Raw genomic sequence first — 18,284 nt, forward strand, 5'->3', positions numbered from 1 at the left:
ATCTTTAATGACGATATGTCGGGCCGTGAAGCATAAGTTCAGCCATGGGCCGTGGACATTCAAACGAGTAACAAGAGTCGCGGAACAAAGATTTACTTTAGAAAATCTACAATATACTCAGGCATATTTAGACAGTTTGCATGATATCGATCCTTGGAGACTTAAGTTCATGGACGAAAGTGGTTTTAGAGTGACAACTGTAGCAAATCCGAACTACGGTCATGCCTTTTTAGGTCAACGTGCAGTACAAGTAAGACGATACGACCCTACTCCAAATATGACTTTGAACTTACTCGCTGGTTTACAAGGAGTCGCACACGTTCAAACTCTTGATGGTGCATCCAACTCTATGCATTTCGCTGATTTTATTAGGCAGTGTGTTGAGACAGTTGATGAGTACGGCGTCAGAGCACTGCAGCCTGGAGATTTTCTAGTTGTCGATAACGCACCTATACATCATAGTGACATAGCGCGGGAACTGAATTTGTGGCTGAACATACAAGGTATCGAGGTTATTTTTACTCCCAAATATTCGCCGGAGTTCAATCCAGTTGAGTTCTGCTTCAATAAAATCAAAAGGACTCTAGAACGACCTCCACTATCAGAGCTTGCCTATCGTAATTTGAGTGTAGCAATTTACTCAGCTGTTGAAGAAGTTTCCCCTGCGGATGTTCATGGATTCTTTTCAGCAACAGGCTATCTGTTTGTTTAGAACTTTAATTTGTTTTGATGATTTTACATGTGTAAATCGTTTCCAAAATTGCTAACATGATTTTTAATCGTCAAACATTGTGATTCATTAGCGGGAACATTGTGTATTCCACCAGTATAAATACACGTTGTAAATGTATTTTAGTAACAGTTTTGGTTCTCGGATGCCATGGCTTGGGCTTAACTTGACATGTTGACATGTTATATGTATTGCTATGTAAACCATATAGAGAGTGAATCAAGGCTGTCTATGTAAACCTAGCCAGTTATTTTTTATCCACATATCATTTCTTGTAATGAACGTAACAACATTCCTGTTATGTTGAAAAAATTACGCAAATTGAAAGTTTTATTGATGTAACACAACTTTATTCATGTGACACAACTTCAACTATGATAATAAATTCTACATGTAATCCATCAAATGAACCAATAAAGGAAAATAAATGAAATTTTGAGTTTTGTGATATTTTACATTATCATACATGTTATAGGCATTGCTCTCCAACGTCTATGACTTGTTTATACTAGAAGTCGGAGAACAAGTTATCAAATCTAACACACTATTTTTAGTAACTACAGTATAAAGCTTATCGGTTATGCTGAATATAAACTACACATTGAACACGAAACTACACTGAATATAAAACTCTGAAAAGAACAACTTAAATTTTCGAAATAAACATAATTAAAGACACCTGTCTGTACACGTAATGTCCAACCACATGACAACATTTGCATGATTTGTATAAAGTAAAACATACTCGTGACTTACTTTCAGTCAGACCATTTTAGTTCTCATTTTATGGCTGTGGTGGGGAAGGGAGTGGTGGAAGTGGTGGTGGAGCTGTTGCTGGTTGTTGTTGTTGTTGTTGTTGTTGTTGTTGTGGTGGTGGTGGTGGTGGTGGTGGTGGTGGTGGTGGTGGTGGTGGTGGTGGTGGTGTAGACTGAGAAAATGGTTGACCTGATCCAGTAATTTGCGAAAATTCGTCGACTGTGTGAGCTAGCGGATTTGTATGATAGAATGATTGCGTGTATGGCGTTGGTTGAAGGGTATACGGGGCCATTGAACTATAGAAGTGAGAATCGAACCCGGTTGTTTGCGGCTGTGAGAACAGACTGAAATGGGGATAATGATACCCTGGATACAGACTACTCTGTGGACTAGAATATGCATCATTGTAAAGTGATCGAGCGGCAGACGGCGTGTGTGTATCACGATTCAAACTCGTCGACGACTGCACTGTGCTAAGTTGAATTGCATGTTGAATTTGCTGTTCTTCTTCGCCCATGTTTCTTGGGTATAAAGGAGAAGGTACCTCACTTGGCAAATCGCGCTCTTTTTCACTCGCTGAACTGGATCTTACTTTATCTTCAACCGGAGTTTTTTCTGGAAACTTCACCTTGTATATTGGGTTGTTTTCCAATAGTTCACGAACCCTGTCCTTTGGTTTCACTGGTCTACCCTTGGTCAGATGATCACGTTCATAGTTAGCAATAATTTCAGGAAAACGACGATACGCTACCTCAATATTTCGTGGCAGTTTACCATGGTAATGCTCATTTAAAATGCGGGAATGTTTATTTACCAACCACTGCTTAGGTGTGTCACCGGTTACAGTAGATACCAAATACTTCGACGGATCACTATTTATCAACCAACTTTCGATTTTCCGCTCAAACGTAGACATTACTTTATCTTTAGTTTCTATTTTCTGTTTCAACTCAAGGTCCCTCTTCTTAATATCCTTCTGTAGTTCATCACGATGTTTGCCGAGACCCGCTAGTACACTCTTCTCATTAGCGTGATCTGGATGAGATATATCACCACAGATCTCTGCAGAAGAGCACGCCTGGTAGGGACAATTTCGCCGAGTATGAGAATCACGGAGGTGACACTTTCCACAACGCTTGTATAGGGAATCGCCAGGTTCAGACCGGGAATACTTTGTATTTTCTTCTGCGATCTGGGCCTCTACTGTCCCAAGTTCTACTTTTAGGTCATTTAGTTCAGTTTCTTTCACCTTTATGGCTAATTCGAGTGGCGATGTGTATACAAACTGATCGGTACATGCATTTTCGCTGGCCGTACTAGTACATGACAGTGTACTCTCTCGAACTTCAGACGTAATTGACCCACTATCGTTGTCTACACTGGCGTCGGTGAATCTTAGTCGCTTCGGTCGGCTTCCATGTCCTTTGTCATTGTTCCTCAAACTGGTTGGTACAGGAGAACAACCATCAACGATAGATACCTTTATCCGCTTGTAGTCAGCCCGTTCCACTGGTTTAGCACAGCGAAACATGTCAGCCATGTCAAGTTCATGGTTAGACAGAGTGATAGACGTTCCATTATCATCTTGATATTGGACCTGGAAATCCATACATTCTAACGATGGTACTTGCTGTTTTATTGTAGATATGAAATGTTCATAATTCAATGTCTCATCGATGTAGAGATGTCGAGTTTTGTTCCAATAGCTGAGCTGAAATTGATACGCCATCGTGACGGTGACAACCAGAGTGACTGACAGCCAAATTTTGTTTACAATCTTATATGTTTATTCAACTTCATCTCAGTGAAGGCGATTTTATATACACAGTCGTAAAAGGTGGGGGAAAGTCAAAACTGTCGTGCCTATATTTAACCGTTCCTCTAAACATGATATTCCACGTATTGTCAACTTGTTTGACTTACACGAAAAGAAGTCGTCGGGATTTACTCCAGAATTTCATTTATTCATACAATGTAATTAATCACGAATAGTATGTCATATTTAGGTTAACGTTACTCCCCCATTAAAAATGACATTGTCCAGAGAATATTTGATCTCATTTTATACAGAAGTCCATGTACTTGTTTCCTGATGAGTAAACATCCGTTTACAGATAGATTACATTTAGAGCGACCACGTACTGGGTTGATAATCAAACACTGTTATTTTACACCTGATATGAACGTTTTAATTGAACGGGACAAGTAGCTGAAACGCTTTACTTCCCCGTTAACATACATGTGAATATCAAGTATGACGTGTGGTTAAGCAAAATAATAAATTTACTCGGAAAGTAAACTGACTTTTGCTTTTCTATACAGTTAGGATGATACTGATGTCTGCCAGTAGAGGTGGTGACAGGTTAGGTCAGACTGGTTCATTTCATTCAGGATCATTCATCAAATTGATTGTTAAATAATTAGAAACTGATGTAGAAGGTATATACTTCCTTCACATATTGCCAGCTTGTAGCTAATTTATCAATGGGGGTCCAATTTTATTCACAGTGGCTTATTGGAATATGTATGTTTTCAATGTCTGTACAGACATGGGGGAAAGTAGAGAGTACAAATACATGTCAGCTATGTCATGTGATTCAGTCCTACCAGTCCTTCCTTCTCCTTGGAGTGGTAGGTGATACGGATAAGATGGGCAATGTCACATCTCACTGTCACCACGGCTACACGTGTATTCATTTAAAGCACACAATTTGTATGGCTATATGGTCATATACCATACCAAATACACACGAAGTTGTATGTCTTTGAACAGAAAATATAGGTTTTATACCCTAGACATTCTACATCATTACAACACATATCTATGTCATTGGTTCTCCTGTGCTCAATATGAGTAAAAAATGATCACATTCGCCCTTATATTTTCACCATTTTTTTCCTTAGCCAAAGCTTGCATAAGTCTATAATATCATTCTTTAGTGTTAATATTTTTCTTCACTCAGTGAGATATAAGGATTTTGTCACTGCTCTTTTCACCAGAGCAGGCCAGGCCTAAATGTCACTCATTTTCCTCAGCTGAACAAATAAACATATTGAGGAATAATATCCAAACAGATGTCTATGAATAGGAGAAAAGATGAACATCAAAAAACCAGATCTAAGATCACATGTACATGTACTTATTCAGGACAACATCATTAGACTTGTGTGAAAGAGCGATTTTAATGAGGAATACCTTGACAAGTGTGGTTAGCAGTCATTAAAGTACATTAAATATATACAACTGTACACTTGGCACCATGCACCTAATGTGTGCCATGTTCCCCAGCAGGCTATAATATACACTACATTTATAGCTCTATGCATGGAATGTTTAATGAGGCCAGATTGTGTAAGAATGCATTGGTATCAGCAACCCCAAGAAATATGGCACATCACCATGCCATAATGACTTCACTTCACCGAGACATTTGCATTGGTATTTCAATCTACACGTACTTGTTCATACTTTGTAATATTCATGTCACAATCAGAGGTATGTTGACATACAATATTTTACCCTCTTTCCTGCCTGAAATTTTGAGATGTGCATCAGATCTTTTCACTTTCAAAGACACATTACGACTTTGTCACTTTCAAAATACTTGTATCACCTCAACCGTACTCTACTCGTTGTCACTACCATAGGCACAGGTACATTGCAATACCACACACCACACTTTCTCTGCTGCTCACACAGGCTTCTTTTTCTGAGGCACTGCACCATACCAGCCTCTCTCCTGCTGACTAATTTGTTCTTTTGGAAGGAGAATCGAGCACACAACTACCATGTTAGCCTCTCTATGCATTTTGTACTACATGTGTGGCAGCATTAGCTGATGTCGGCCTGGATAGCATGGTTGGTAGCGCATCTGTCTAGTGATCGGAGGGTCTCGAGTTCAATTCCTTACTGAGATAAAACCAGGTACTGCGCCATGCTAGCCTTTTTGCTGAGTACAAAGTCATTTTCTATAAGTGTAAGTTATCATTTCAAGTACAATTCTGAATTCTGTTCTAGACAACTACAATATTCAAAATCCAACTACAACTACATTATGTTAAATATTCTCTGAGATAAGAAATGACATTCTACACCAAATACATCAACTTTATGAGAACAGGCACTTACTACATATGTACATGTATGGATCAATTTTCTCTACATATTTATATGACTCATCATCCAGTGCAGTCAATATCAAGTTTCTGACAGATCTCCATTAATTTTTATGATACTGACCAAATAAAGCCAACGATAAATCTAACTGACAGGGTTCCATGGAGTTGTTGAAACACATTTTAAGTACATAGAAATGTATCATCTTTCTGTCTGTAAACACTCTATCCTAGAATGAAAGTAGAGTTTTCATTTCATTCAAAAAGACCACGATGTAGTCATTCTGGCAGAGCTCACAATTAAAAAGTAATATACATAAAAAGGATTATGTTTATATGGTAGGGAGTCAAAATACTGAAGACTGAATGTGAACAAAATATTTACAATATGGGGTAAATAAAACCTGCCAGGCAAATCCTGTCTTGTTCTATACATCACTAAAAGATGATATTGTCTTCACTTCACCTGATACATGCAGGCTGACCAGCTGACAGACAATGGTTATACTCATATCTGATCATTATCTTCACAAATTTCTTACAAATTTAAAATTTACTATATCTACATGTAAATATCTCAGAGGTTGTTTGCATCCCATGAAATGTAATCACACATGTTGGAAGGCGGGCAGGGTGGTGGTGGGGGTGGGGGTGGTGGTACATTGTTTGCATTCCATGAAATGTAATTATACATATTGAAGGGGTGGGGGGGGGGGGGGCAGAGTGCCCTGTAACCCAATTTGACTTACAAGAAATGCCAGTTTTTCTTATTTTGACTCACAACAAAATTTGGCTATCATTAGAGGGCACATGGGAGGGGGGGGGGGGGGTTATCAGGTTGAGTGTCAGCTTGTATAATGTACATGTATATACTTAGATTAGATATTATTACTCCCAATATTTTTCTTCAGTTCAGAGAAGAAAGAAGATATGTATCAATATACACTTTGTGCTTAGCTTTGTCTTCTTCACTTTGTTGTGAATATATCACCCTTTTTCCTCAGAGTAGTTTCAATTAATATACATTTGTATTCACCAAATGCAATCAATGAAAACCTACAACTTTGCAATATCCATGGTAACAACTTTGAATCACCTGGCAACAAGTGTTTCCAACAGTAAGAGCAGACATTGTTTCTATGGCCACACATACCAGATATCACTGGCTATACATATAGTAGAAAGCTGCTGACTAACGATACAGTATAGGAACTAGACTACAATACAAGAGTACAGGAATGATAATTACATATTCTAAGTAAATATGCTGTCAAATAAACAAAGCACACCATGGGTAAGGAATGGAGGGGGTTTTGATTCTCTGGGCCAGTCTTAGACTCTATAACTGAGCCATACTTTGGAAATCAACATACACATGTAATCCTTGAAAAGTCTAGCAAACTGAGCGATATACAAAAAAGCTGTGAAAGTAAATCGAGAAGGTACATATTTGTTTGTTCATTTGATACTGTTTTCCCATACTACCATAGTCTGGATGCCAACACAGTTTCTAACTAAACCAGTTCAGGTGTAAATGGTACAGCAAACTGAGCGATATACAAAAAGCTGCGAAAGTAAATCGAGAAGGTATATTTGTTTGTTCATTTGATACTGTTTTCCCATACTACCATAGTCTGGATACCAACATGGTTTCTAACTAAACCAGTTCAGGTGTAAATGGTAACGATACCGTGGAGGAACTAGACTAACACTACCATGACAGTGCTTTACAATTCTATCCCCCAGATACAGACCTGTATCAACACAACACAACACTCCTTGATACTTCCTTAATTCTTGGTAGCATATATTTCATTGCAGCTTCTATAACCACATAGGTTGCATTTATCGCAAACCACAGATAACAAATTATACAGCTGGGTTGACTGGGACACAATATGGTTCAAATCTTGTCCAAGGACTTTAGCCATTCAGAAACAAATGGCAGCAACAAGGCTTGAACCTGTAACCTACAGATTCAAAGCCATCCATGCTAGTCTAACCATTTAACCATCAAAACTTTGCAAATTACAACTGGTTAGCTATAATTACATTATATTCCATAGTGAAATGTCATTGCCTAAAGACAGTATACCTCTCAGCAGGATGAAACACATACGCGTGTCATTTATTTTTCCAATAGCAATGACAAATTTAATATGAAATATCACGATCAGTACACATGTATGTCCTTGTTTTCATTTTTCATTAGCTTGTGTGTGGGCATAGAACACTTCAAATTTCCTATTGAATCAAAGACAACATATTAAGGATAACTGCCTCGGGGGGCCTAATTCTAAGCATTTTTTTCTCTCAAACTTTATTTCACCTGTTTTTTTCCTTTGCATTTTGTACTAAAGCAACTCAAGAATGCATTTGGCACATCAACTCCAGAGTCATATTCCATCAAATCAATTGTAAAATTGTCAATTTTGAACACACAAACTCAAAGCCATTTTAATGACTTTCTACATGTACAAGTTTGCACACTATGTCAATGGATTCCAGGCTCATGAAACATCTGTCAGGATTGAAATTGATCAGGGGGGGACATTGGGGTCAAAGTTCACCACCATGGACTATTGGCCTTACACATGTGTTATTTTGATATAAATAGCCTAACTACTTGGCCTGATGAAGCATGCTTGAGATCAAGTGTGCAAATCTTAGAAAATGTCTTCCTGTCTGTCACACTGTTTGTAAATCAATACATCAATACAGAATGTTACATATACAGCAGTCCGCTAAGTCCAGCAGCATTAGAACTGAACTGTTCTGAATTCTACATAGCACTCTGAATGTACAAATGTATCTATGTTGAAACATTACACACTTTTCTTTTTGTCATGCATCATGACTTCATGTAATCTTTCTTACTTCTATCTTTTTCACACAGTATATCATGACAACAGGTTTAGATACGACACACTTTAATTTAACTGCAGTGGGTGTTTACAAAAATCTTGTTTTAAATTGTAAATTGTGAACATTCATGCTAGAAATTCCTGACAAATTCATTCATTAGTTAGGAATGACAAAAGGCAGTGTCAATGCTCAGTTCCTCCATCATAGAGTGGTAGTGTCAATGTGAATGTAATATACATTCTTAAACAGTGTCAGAACTTCAATACCCTGGTTTCACCACGGACTGTGACTTCGATAGCTGCAGTCATGAAAAGATGACGGCTATCATCATTATGTCCAGCACTGTAAGCAGGCTACAATCTGAATTGACATATTTTTTAAAATTCAAGTATTACATCATGTAAGAAATACATGTACTGCCAAATTTATACAACTTATTACATTTCTTCAGACTTATGAACTGAGGGTGAATATAACAACATATGCAATGCAGCACATTGGTTCTAACTGTAGTGAAACTGTGTGAACTCTGTCCATACTGGCATACTGAACAAAAATAAAACCTCTTGAATTTATTACACTGGCCTGTCTGCTAAATTGGATTTCATCCTTCTATACCCATGATAAAAAATAAATCATGCTACATCCAAGTCAATGCCCATAAACAGAACAGTTCTAGATTTCCAGACACTTTCTATGTTTCCACTGATACTTTGGTATTTCTAAAGATAACCAGAGTTTTATGGATTATAGCTACAAGTCAAGTCATACCATCAGTGGATATATAATATGCACACAAACCAGAGACATAAATTTTAAGATAACATGTCAACACAAGCCTCAATAAATTGTACATAGTGATGCTATTAATCTGAAGTCATAAAATTATTTGAATTTGAAGCTATGATATATTGTATATGATTACAATTCCTGCTGTAGGCTACGACAGTCAATACATATATGACAACTTTAACACCTACATGTATCTTTTGATTAAAATCAAAATTTACATAATTTCTGCATACATGTGACACGACTATCTTTGCTATGATCATTAGTTACATTATGAATACTTGATGGCATAGCTCATAGTCATGATAATTTTTTTCCTGACCTATGCAATGGATCAATTCCCTAGGATTACAGTAAGATTGCACAACTATGCAGTGTCATGACCTCTTTGGGAGATATAAATGTATAGTCATTAGACTGGGTGACCAGTAGGAAAAGACTTGTTACATCAGTGAACCCTGCTAATTACTAGATTCAGTGATACGCCCATTCAGCTACATGTATATATATTCTATGCTAACTAATATTCCAACAATAAATTTTGTGCACTCCACTCCTGTTATGACATTCGAATCTCCTTGTACTCTAAACATTTAAGTAATACTAAAATATTGTGATACAAATAATGTACCTCTCTCTAGTAATTAAAACGATATACTAGTAACCATTCCTCACCTACTAACAAACATATACAGTATTTTACAATCGTATCATATTTTGATTTAAATTTCTGTGTCATGTACATGTATCGATACTAGTAACCATTCCTCACCTACTGACATATATTTTACAATCGTCTCATATTATGACTAGTCAGGCGTAGTGATACATAACCTTTATTGCGACATAGGTCGCACTACTTTCTTGTTCTTGACTGATGTGCACATGTTAGACTTTTGGATTTGATATGTAATGTATTTTAGTGTTATAGACATGTATTACTATTACTTTGAAGGTGGGCTTGTTCAAGGATAAGCCAATTGTTCAAGTTTAACGTTTACATTAATAAGTTATTGACGTAAGTTTCTTCAAAATTTAATTTTTGTCTCAATACCCGAGTACTCATCATGGCATACACCCTTCTTTTTGCAAAATAAATTTCATGGGATAATAAGAAGTTAATGTACATTGTACCTGCAAAGTGACATTTGTAGTTATCAGTGTTGACATTTGAGATTAAAAGTTAAGATTGATAATAACACAGCCCCCCCCCCCTCCCATAAGTCTTTGGGATGAATTTTACCACACATTGTGAAAAAAAACATCTGCAACTCTAGACATATCATGCTGCATGCATAATAGAGAAATCATCCAAATTGCATGAGAGAGAAATATTTTCATTCAATAAAACAGTCATTAAAAAAGAGTACATGGATATCCTATCCATGCAGGTAAAAATTCATTGTGACAAATGACACCTACATATTATACCTTTAGTAATCATGTCTTTCATTTTACTTTTGATGATTCAATTCTCAACATCAGATATCACCATGGTACCCTTGACGGACAAAACCCATCCTAGGGAATTTTACTAACTCACACTGACTTGGCGATTGCACTGAGCCGTAACCAACTTCTCACAACTCTATCTGAATAAATGCATTAGACAGGAAATGAATGTGTAATTCTCTTCCTGCTGCTTCTCATCTTGTCAATGTATTTACTCACAAATGTTCTCTAAAACTGTTCATACAATTTCTCACTGCCTTGGAATTTGATGTACTAGAAACTGTAGCATTTACACTTCCCTGTTGGATCGTTATAAACAGCTTACTCAAATCAAATTCATTGCTTCTTGAAATGGGAAAATAAAATATTCATTCATATAATTTGGTGTGCACTAAAGTAATACAATTACTCCCTACCTACTGCTTTCATAAATATTACGGTGAAACCCAGCTTTTATAGTGTAACATTTATTTTACTGTTTTATGTCTCGTGGACGTATTCTGACTGATGGTAATCCCACATTTCATGGGGAAGACACATTTCATTGGGAAGGGGTCTGTATATTGGTTATTCCCACATGTCATTGGGAAGGGGTCTGTATATTTAATCAGTTTCCACTATAACTGTGCTATTAAACTATATAAAATCCACCCACAATTTCCCCATCTTTTATACCATGGTTCTGTGCAAAATTCATGTTATGGAATCTATAAGCATGTTTCATTAGCTTTCCGTCTCTCTTTTTCCCAGGTGTTCTAATTTCAGAAACCTTAGTTAAAGTCCATACATTTAAAAATGAACTGAACAGCAGAGTATAAATTAACTATTTACAACATGGTCATAATGTTTCTATGTTGACTATGTTCTCGCTTTAACCCCCCCCCCCCCCCCCCCCCCCATGACTTGACTCCAGGCTACATGTAAATATTCCTAGTGTTGCTAGACACTTTAAGTAAATTTCATTATGTTAACTACATGTGTAGTAAATGTCATTTTCCAGGAGTATTTTGTGATGTTACTCACAAACAAGCTGTCACTTGACTAATAGGATAGTAAATTTACATGTCCCATTATGGGAAATTTATGACAGATAATTCCATAAAAAATCATTTTCCAGGCGTTAATCAAATTACATGTACATTGTGTATTCCGAGACGTTCTAGGAATGGTGTTAAATTCCAAGCCATCGATGGCATTCCAACACCATATGAACACTTGTTTACTGATGACGAAACTCTTGCTGACAAAAAAAAAAATTCCTCGCTAAATTTGATGACAAAGAAGTACAATGTAATTCAATGTGATGAATTTACAAAAAAATATGAGTTTGGCAAACCATGTGTTTATAAATAAAATTATGACTATATTAAAATCTAACAATCTATAATTTTGCAGTCAAACATTCAAGTTAGTTTTGTACTCATTTACTGCAGATAACGAAATTTCAGAAATCTTGTTGAAAACTGATCACATCACAAAGGCAAACCATCTACTATATAACAATGACTATACTTATAAGTTATATACAGGTATCTGGGTTTCTATTACAGGAGGGTATAAGAAGTTACAATGTACATGAGTTCCATACGTATTCTGCTTAGCTTAGGTGACAGGTTTCCCTGCCAACATGAAAATCTGTCTAAGTTTTACCGAACTTACACCCCTTACGTTACCAGGATCCTAAACCTTACCATGAGCATGGTACATCCATTACAAAGCCAAAAAACAAAAATAACTTATCCTGGAAGCCATGCTGAGCATAGGTCGATGAACAAATTTGAAACTTCCAGCGATGGCATGCGTTCAAGGCTATAAGTTGTAATTTCATCAGAAAACTACTCACTATTCCATCTCTATGCATCTTCCAAGTCTTAGCTGTCCTTCAAATAAATTTGATATGAATAAATGAATGATCCAATCACATAATTTTAACACATTATATCTGATAACCATTTAGGGTTTATGATCTGTTCATATCTAGAATATTATTAATATAACTGATTACACTCAATTTTACACAATATTTACACCTAATATATTCCTAATTACAATGTAATTAATTAAAAGAGCTAGTGTTTGTGACAGAAAGAGATTTGTAGTTAAAAATGTAAAATAGTACCGGGTAAATGTCATTGGAATTGAAGACAATATTGAACAGATATTGCTGAAAGCACTAATTTAATATCAGGGGAGTCTAAACAAAATTGCACAAAGGATGCTAGAAGTATTAATTTCGCACACTGAAAGGTTCAAACATTCAATTCTACTGGTATATCATATTATCCAGACACCTCTGTGTTTTTACACTTCATAAAGTCATTACTTGAGATAACGAGTTGATGTGTTGCATCCATACAATCATATAACCCTCTCTAGAGGAATAGCATAACAGCTGATGAAGAAAAAGCATTTGACATAATTCACACTGATGGTTCTTCTTTCAATTTTGTTTTAAAACACAGGAATCTCATCTTGTTCTAATTGTATAAATATTTCATTTGATGTGAATACAGAACTATAATTAGATTTCAATTAGTCACTGAGTAATTCCGGAGTTCAATTAATATTTTATTGACCAAACCAGACATTTTGTTTGTGTTACATTTTCTGTTATGATCGAATTTCTTTGTAGGTCAAACCATCAATGCCTGAAATTGATGGCTGACTTGTTTTTGTTGTGGTCTGCGTATCACTAGAACTTAGAAGAGTCTCTGGGGTGAATAACAATACAAAAAACAGTGTAAAAAATCAAGGAAATGAATATGATTTGAGATCAACATCTCACAGTGCTTCAAGAGACAAAAACATGTCCATTACTCAATACAAGCAGCACTAAAGTAGACAAATATTTTGATGTTTTCACACCAATCTGGCACTTTGCAGTTCTGTATGTTTATAACATTGAAATTACATATTAGTTTACTTGTCTTTTCCACCCAAGTACTTGTTTGCTTATTCAGCAACCTTTGACTTCGAAAAAATACTAGAGTGTGACTGTCTTTGCTCAGATTGATAAAACCATGGTAACAGAAAGGGTGAATATTGTTGTAAAATCGCATCCACAAACTAGTTCCATTGCAATAACATACAACCAACAAGTCTCAGGAATATGTACATATAACTCTTCCATACAAACATACCAACTAAACTACAAAGCGACACGTTAAAATGGGACCAAGACAGTATGTTTCATTTATAGGCATCTAGAGAAATGGTTTGAATGCCTAGGGCTATTTTACATACATCTGTTTACAACAAAACACCTCATGAAGTTTATGCAGAATTGAAATCTTTACATAGATTTGACTTGGATAGAGTTAAACATCAACAAATGAATCAATATTTAGGACTACTACTACTGCCCTAGTAGACTCACTATGAAATCGAAGGATCAGTCAATCATGCTGTTACAAATCCTTCCTACAAAACTCAAGACCTGAATAAATATAAATAATACATTACAATTCTGTCAATTCATTGAATGGTTCTTAACATATTAGTACATACAAATGCAGTAATGATACAGTATTAATACGTAAAATCTGCCAAGGCCTACTTGAGCATTACAATTTAACTGTACACACAAAATGAAATAATGCCATAGACAGGCTTGGTAAAAGTTCTCAGTTTAAATAGAGCTAAAACTCTAGCGACGACTTTGTGACACAGACACATATCTGATCATCAGTATGAGATTGATTCCATATACCACTACATCATCATATCCCATATCAACAATGCGAAGTATTCTAGTGAAGTGACATAGCATTCAATGACCCTGGGGTTAACCTTGAAAACGTAACCTTTAATAGTATCAAATTAAACACAGCCAGATAGTCTGTATCATATTAGCCAAGTCAAATTCCCTGCGGTGTCACCAAACAAACATGTTGCTTATTTCCTTAGATTAACTTCAGATTGACATTAAAAAGAATCGATCAAAATTAACCAGTTTGAGGGAAAAAAGAGGAATCATCTAAAATATTTATTTTAAATTGCAATCAATCAATCAATGCTAATGAATAACGAGTTATGATATATAGCAACAGAAATGACTTCATGTGGCACAAAATATCAAGCTCATAAAAATCATCTGCCAGTCAGCGTATCCTTCCTGGCGGTAACCGTTCTAGATTTAAAGTAAGTAGATTTGTGGATTTTATGGACGAATAAACCCTACCTTGACTAAAATCGTAAAAGCAGTGATGACACAAGACAAGCTATTCAGCATACAAAGTAGCAGTGTGCAATGAAAGACTTACAATTTAAAGTGAAGTCAAATGGCATGTTGTGTGACATGTATTGATCATAATACAAAGACAGTTTGACCCCTTACCTCCACTTCAAATGTCTGCTCGGTGTCATCTAAGAAGATGACTTGACATCGGATTTTCTTCTCTTGCTTATCACGAGCCAGTTCAGTGGCTCGGACATTGTATGTACCGCTGGAAGCACGGAAGCGACGCGACATGACGACGGCACTATCGGTCCTAAGAAATATATAACGAGAAAGAGAAGACTGTATAAATGACTGAGGACACAGAGGAACATACGTGATGACACGGATGAGACATGATAAAGAAGACATAGCACAACTCACTCGATGTCAGATGAACACTGACTCTCGTCTTCATTTCCCTCTGCCATACTTATATTACACTGTTTCTCAAGAAAACTAGATCAAGATGGCGACAGCAAAGAAAGCAGCTCCGTTACATGTACATTACTGATGAATCTGTCTTCTCCCTTACAAGGGTGGCAGTTAAAACAGGAGCAGGCGCAGGCAAGACTTGACAGTAACGTTTCCTATGACTTGAGGTGACCACAGCTGAATCCGAATACTCAAGTATCTAGTCATGATATCCATGGACAAGTGACATCATTTTTACTTCCTTCGCCTTAGACAACTGCTCCAGCACACTCGTTAGTACAGTACAAATTCTAATGATCCAAATAATTAGCTCCAGTCTTCTCTCCACACTGCCTGCAGGCCATCAACAACTGTATGATGAGGCAGAATGGTGTACATACTTTTAAAGACTTGACCCTGAACAGTCTCACAGTTTTGAATATTCAAATTAGTTAGGACTATTCCACTTTTCTCACAGGGGTTACAGCTATCACCCTCGGTGACATACATTAACAGTATCATATTTCAAGGGGTGGGTTTGTCATAGCGCGACCTGTATCATTTCAGCTATGTCAAAAATACCACAATATAAATAATATGAATCAGTGAACTTCAGTATCAACAATACTGTCAAAAGTTTTAAAAATATTTCAATCAGGGTAATGTATTTTCAGTGTATGTATATCAGAAGTTGTATATAATAAATGCACATTTGTGATTACTCATGAGCCAATTCATATCATGACCTAGTTTGGTAATTTAAAGACTGCCACCACAGTTATAAAACACATAAGGTTAATCAACTTCTAAGTGTCAATTTCAGTTTGTTACAGTCAGACATTTCAATGGCACAACGCTAATATAAAGGTGGCCAGCACATTACTACTAGACAGTTATTTCTAACTATGATGACATGCCATCATTATACAAAAGGATATTTTATATCTCCTCATGCCCCACCCCATTACACACATCATATCTTCTTGTCCGCCACCCCATTACACATCTAATATCTTCTCATCCCACCCCATTACATATCTAATATCCCCTCATTCCCCATCCCGTTACACATTTAATATCTCCTCATTCCCCTCCCACCCCATTACACATTTAATATCTCTTCATTCCCACTCATCCTGTTACACATCTAATATCTCCTCATTCCCCTCCCACCCTGTTACACATCTAATATCTCCTCATTCCCCATCCCGTTACACATTTAATATCTCCTCATTCCCCTCCACCTCGTTACACACTTAATATTGCCTCATTCCCACCCATTCACTCTGTTACACCACAGGGAGCAGCGAGCATGTAACTGATTGATCGATCGATCGATCGATCGGTTGATGTATTGATTGATTGATTTATTATTTGGTTGAATGATTGATTGATCAATTTTTGTGGTGCAATATAACTTACTTTATGTGTGATATTGATCAATTGACTTATTGAGTTTTAAAACTATTTCTTTTTCTTTCCCTGGTTACTTTGCTCTCAGCTGTTGATCTCAGACCACTAAAAGTCTGAGGCTGTATGTAATTCTCTCCTTGCTTTATTGACTAAATAAAGACGCCTTGTCCATTCTTCTAATCTTATCTTAATTAAAACACCCCTTATCTTAAAACTGGCAGGAGATCACTTACATTAACAGTTTGCTTTATCTCTCATCTGCTGGGAGATTATCACACTGGACAAACACTCGATCATGCATAAACTAGTAAGGAAGAGAAAAGGGATGTAACTCCAAACCATCGTGAATTGAATAAACGTGATTCTGGAGTAGTTTTACAATGAATTACCAAATAAGTGCTATGATAAGTCTTCCATAGGTAAGATAAGTAATACTGACAATGTAAGGGTCGATCAAACATGTAGTTCGCATTATATTGCCGACTATCGTTTGTGTGACTCGATGGTAAGACCATCACCGTAAGACCGGAAGACGGAAGTACAAACCTTTGACCCACACAGAGGCGTTCGCTTTGCATATCGTAAACATATTTGCATAAAATTCCCGACGTTCTTGGGTGCTCAAACAGAGGATATTATTTACCATATTGATGGTATGTTATCGGCTTTAACTTCTCTGCAAGTTGGTAAAACGGCCGAGTCATTTAAAAATTGATGCACAAGAAACGAAATTCGTTCGTTTAACTCTCCTTCCATGGACCAGATTTCACCAAAGGAAAAAAATGAACGACCTCAGCTGTCTTATCTTACACAATACACAAATATGTAGCTACTTCTGTGACATCGAAAACACAAGCTAAGCTTGCAATTCAAATTGTAAAACAAGTTGCTTTCTCTGGAAAACATACTTTCAACGGGACAATTTAGATATACCGGTACTCATGCTTTTATAGCCTTCATGTTGTTTCTGGAGTTTGGATTCGCACGTTTCCGTAATTTATACACGTAGATAGCGCAGGTAAACACCGTGATCACTTGTTTCCTGGGATATGTATCAAAATATGTTTCTATCAGAATACAATAAAATATCGCTAATATTGGCATGTTTAGCTACTCGCCCACTTACACTCACCAAAGGGGTAAAATAACACGCGGTGCGCTGCATAGGCACTTGTGTCCCGAGATATATATCAGAATACAATAAAATATCGATAATAGTGGCGTGTTTATTAATTTGTATATGAAAGGGGTAAAATAATACGTGTTTCTGTGATCGCGCAAGTCACCATGGACTCCAATGCGCGACCACAGAAACGCGACGGTGATGAACAAATTGACAGCTGCTTTAACATGTAACGTGTTTCAGCATGTGAAAAATGTACAAATCTGTTTAGCCACTCGCCCACTTACACTCACCAAAGGGGTAAAATAACACGCATAATATGAGAGGGGTAAAATAATACGTGTTTCTTTGATCGCGCGGCTGTTTGAACGAGACTTCAGAGTTGACATCAATGAGTAATAATACTG

At 36.6% G+C, this 18,284-nt stretch overlaps 1 protein-coding gene across 1 annotated transcript in view; it reads right to left on the reverse strand.

The window, feature by feature from the left end:
- The window catches only part of LOC144433559 (tyrosine-protein phosphatase non-receptor type 4-like), a 60,048-nt gene extending 44,657 nt beyond the window's left edge, over positions 1 to 15,391 (reverse strand). The window contains exons 1-2 of the mRNA XM_078121879.1: positions 15,312 to 15,391; positions 15,048 to 15,201 (exon numbers count right to left, since the gene is read on the reverse strand). Coding sequence (XP_077978005.1) covers positions 15,048 to 15,201; positions 15,312 to 15,358 — 201 coding nt within the window. The 5' untranslated portion in view covers positions 15,359 to 15,391. The remainder of the gene's footprint in view (positions 1 to 15,047; positions 15,202 to 15,311) is intronic.
- Positions 15,392 to 18,284: the final 2,893 nt, after the last annotated feature.

This window comes from Glandiceps talaboti, chromosome 4, assembly GCF_964340395.1.
Source record: "Glandiceps talaboti chromosome 4, keGlaTala1.1, whole genome shotgun sequence".
Lineage (NCBI taxonomy): Eukaryota > Metazoa > Hemichordata > Enteropneusta > Spengelidae > Glandiceps > Glandiceps talaboti.